The sequence below is a fragment of the Galendromus occidentalis genome, unplaced genomic scaffold, assembly GCF_000255335.2.
Source record: "Galendromus occidentalis unplaced genomic scaffold, Mocc_1.1 scf7180000077451, whole genome shotgun sequence".
Lineage (NCBI taxonomy): Eukaryota > Metazoa > Arthropoda > Arachnida > Mesostigmata > Phytoseiidae > Galendromus > Galendromus occidentalis.
The window spans coordinates 482,984-486,846 of record NW_003805439.1 but is presented as its reverse complement, the minus strand read 5'-3'; the positions used below and the strand labels follow the sequence as shown (position 1 = coordinate 486,846).

General features: G+C 51.9%; 1 protein-coding gene across 1 annotated transcript; it reads right to left on the bottom strand.

Moving 5' to 3' along the window:
* Window positions 1–2,287: 2,287 nt before the first annotated feature.
* Window positions 2,288–3,257, bottom strand: LOC108864313 (uncharacterized). The gene is made up of 3 exons (XM_029111593.1): window positions 2,778–3,257; window positions 2,488–2,694; window positions 2,288–2,398 (listed from the first exon to the last, which is right to left on the bottom strand). The coding sequence occupies exons 1-3, from the start codon at window positions 3,255–3,257 to the stop codon at window positions 2,288–2,290; spliced, it is 798 nt and encodes a 265-aa protein (XP_028967426.1).
* Between the last annotated feature and the right edge of the window lie 606 nt (window positions 3,258–3,863).

Here is a 3,863-nt window from a genome sequence, read left to right as displayed (position 1 = left end):
CGAGCCTGGAAACAACAACCATTCCTCCATACTGCGACCCCAAGGCGGATACCTGAGACTGCCCGCCTGGACTTCTTGAAGGAACCATTCTGCGGTTCTGACTCCGGATCATCCTTCGCGGGGGCCGTCCAATCGACCTCGGGGACTCCTGTCCGACTGACGAGTCAGGGACCGAGTATCATGTTCGCCAAGAATCGCTTTTGACCCGGTTCCGGACGGCGCGGCTGGAAAGACGGAAAACGGCATGCCCAACTGGAACGGAGGACAACAGTTGGCTAGTGTGGCAGCTTCCTTCGTGGCTTTCGTCTATTCTTATCCCTTGTTACTTCTATATTTCGGAATCATCGAGTCATTCAGAGAAAGAATGAGACTCCGATGAATGAGAAGTAGCAACGACGAATTCCAGAAGAGCTCAGATAGGATGGAAGCTGGAGCGGAAACTTCAGGGAGTCTGGAAGATTTCTTTCATTGGTCCCTTAGCCTCGACAAAATATCGAAAGTGGCGTTCCATAGCGCTGAGCTAGGGCCACTTAAGAAGGTTCGCCTCGCGCGTCCTCATCTCGTTTTCAAAACAGAAAACTTCCCCTCGTAGCCCCTTGACACCATGCCATCGTAGCCCGTTTCCCGCAGTAGAGTTGGATGAGAGATCCGCTTCCAGAAAATCAGGCGCAAGTTCACACAAATTACCCTCCAGTCCCAGAAACTCGCGAGAATTAGCTACGTCTATATGGACTCCGTGAAGCTCGATGTTGAGTTGACGAGAATATTGAGATCCTCACCTGTATGAGCGGAAACTCGATTCGGAAATGGAGAAATTCTCAAAGCTGCTCGATTTCAACTTCTCCAATCGTCGGCGACGATCGGTTCGGCGGCTCGTCTTTTCGGTCCACCGTTTCTGGGAATGATCGGAAAACATCCTACATATCTTGAGTTCTGCTCATCACGTGTGATACACGTGTTAGGCCGCGACAAGAAGCATAGAAGAGCGCCGTATATTCAGAAACGAGAAGCATAGCGCCGAGCAGATGCATCAATCGGCGATGTGGGCCATTGGGTTCACATGGAAATTACGAAGTCGTGGTCGTCGCTGACGCCACGGCCGCTGCTGTTAATGGGTTCCGTGGATAATTGACGTTGTTCCAGAGACGTGGTTCCAAGGGAGGCTCGATCCAACTCTTCCACTGCCGCCATGGGATTCAAAGCGCACCCAACGAATCTGAGGCGAGCTTTGCGCGATACTGCGCTGGAGAGCCCCTAAATTCTAATACTTCCATCCATTTCCCCGTATTCGGCCTCGGCAGTTGCACGGAGGAAGCCTCAAGTCCATATTCGGAATGCTCGTCTTGTTCGGAAGTTGAGCAGAAATCTCCAGGTCCAGGATTACGGGGACGTATTTCCCGAAGCAACGAGGAATTCGCTCTTCTAATCCTGACGGCATATCGAATGTACGGGACTAATTTCTGTGCTATTTTCGACGGCCCTGATGTACGATTTGAATACCTCGTTAATGGCTATCGAACGGTTGAAGCCGTTCGTTGTGAGCGTGCTTATGGCAATTCTGAGCCGATCTGGATATCGTAAGCAGACAGACGAAAGACGAGCTATCTTAAATCCATTCGTGGTATCGTGATGAATAGAGTGGCGCACGGTACTCCTCTCGGATAGGCGATCTAGAGCCCCGATTTCGACTCTTGAACGTTTTTCCGAGCTCAGGTCCTGCTAGATCCGTGCAAATGGGATCAGAGTTTGAAAGCAGGAACCCTCAGTCAGATAGATCCGTCCAAACTTTATTGATCCATAACAGTTTTCCCGGCGTATTCCGAAAGGAAGTAACAGTCATCCCGAGACTTGTCTCGAGATAATACGTATTTACAGTGTGGTCATGGCAACACACGCGTGGTCCTGGAATTCCGCGTTCAGGACTTCTCCACTCCTTGCTAAGCTGCTTTACAGGGCTCTTTTTGACTAGATGGCACTCATCGCTGATCGACCTAAGCATGAATTGGGACGAGACGCGAAGAAGTTCGCCTGGATCGATGAATTACAGGCCTCGATTTCGGACAACAGATTTTATACAGATGAGATAGTCTCGGAGAGTTTCTGATCCGTCGATCAGATGAACGGTGTCGGAACGATGGGATTTCCGGAGCTACTTTTTTACTTTTAAATCGGAGATTCATTGTCCAGACTCGGCTCTCATGATTCGGTACACGGACGTGATTCGGAGGAATCATCCGACTCGGATGGGCGACTCCCGTGGTGAGACGAGTAGACTCTACCTTGAATATTATTGTGGCCACTTCGACGGCATGAAATTCAGTTTTTTCTGCCGACCCGATTGCCGTGCTGGAGGCCTGACCTGCCGGAACTTGCAAAAAGTCGCACCACCCTCGGACACCTGCGAGAAAAACCGCTGCTGCCTTAGCAAGAGAACGCGTTCCAGATAAATTCTTCACACTCCAGATAACACGGGAGATTAGAGATTACCTGCTTCGTCTTGACGAGAATCCCGCTTGTCGCTGATTGATTTGAAAACTCCGAGTACTGATTGAATCGTGCGGTCACCGCCGGTATACTGGGCTTATCCAAGATGTTCGAGGGATGATAGAGGACCGGAGCCATATTCGATTCCGAGGACGGTATGAGCAATGGATACATCGGGACCGGTCTGGCCAATGATGACGCGAAGCTAGACTGAGGGCAGGAATTCACGAGATCGGTCAATCATTCACTCGGAAGAGATTAGCTCATCGCGGCCAAGAGATCGATCAACACACCTCCAGACACGATATCCTCAATTGTTCCTCCGAAGCTTCTTCATCACGTCTCAAGGACAGGTCGAGCGGTTGCTCGTCCCCCTTCCGCTGCTCTTTCAACGAAATCTTTATATTTAGTAATCGACGGACGTCATCTGATTTGCGTTTTCTCGACATGGAATGTTGGATCGGACTCGACGTTGCCGGTATCGGTGTTATCGTGACCTCAGGTGTCAGATGGGTGACGGGGGGCGGCGGCCGAAGGAGCGCTTGTAGATGATGAGGCAACGGACTCTGCGACGGCACTATGCTGCCGACAGGGACTGGAGAGTCATGCGCCGGATTGTGCGTGGAGAGCCACGGCGTCGAGGTGACGGTGATTTTTTTGGTGCCATGCTGCTCTTGAAGCCTAGTGCTCTCGCTCGCGGCATCGGATGGCACGAAATTATGGAACTTGAGGCACCTACTTCGGATGGAGGAGGTCTTCCCACCTCCGCGCATGACAATGATTATCGAGAGAGACGGCGAACCTGGAGAATTGAATTCGTTGAATATTCTTGGAGTTTGCACCGCAGCCCGTCGTACCTCTGAATGGTGTCTTCGACTGATTCCCCCAAGTGCAGCCCGAGCCTCCGAGGTGGGACAAGCTCTCAAATGACCTGTCGCTGCTGTGTCGCTCCCGAGTAAAAAATCGAAATCCATCGAATCGATTCCCCAATCTTCGCGGGAAATCTCACTCTTGATACCACGAAATACCGGGGCCTACGTCTCTGTCATCATTCCGGGTCTAGAATGATGTTGAGGCGGCGGGCGCGGCGGCGGTCTGGCCGAGTGTTTCAAAGCCTTGTCCATAAAAGGCGAATCGTATCGTGATCTCCGCAAGGCACGCAACCTGCTCAAATGTGAGACTCTCCGTGTAAGGTGCTCGCAGAGCTGCAATAGTCTCATAGAAGGCCTCCTAAGCCAGCGCCCTCGACTAGTTCTCGATCGGCAGTTCTTCCGGGCAGCCGGTTGGCCCGCCGGCCGGCTGGCGCGCTCGCTGGCTCACAGCCGTTCGTAGCAGCATCCGTGGCTTTCTCTTCTTTAGTCAGTCACCTAAACGGCGCA

Bases quoted from the DNA above. Each gene is read 5' to 3' on its own strand.
- LOC108864313 (XM_029111593.1), bottom strand. From the start codon at position 3,257: ATGCGCGGAGGTGGGAAGACCTCCTCCATCCGAAGTAGGTGCCTCAAG. The intron at 2,695-2,777 runs GTGTGTTGATCG...TCCTGCCCTCAG, and splicing joins TGAGGATATCGTGTCTGGAG to TCTAGCTTCGCGTCATCATT. The intron at 2,399-2,487 runs GTAATCTCTAAT...TTTTTCTCGCAG, and splicing joins TTCTCGTCAAGACGAAGCAG to GTGTCCGAGGGTGGTGCGAC.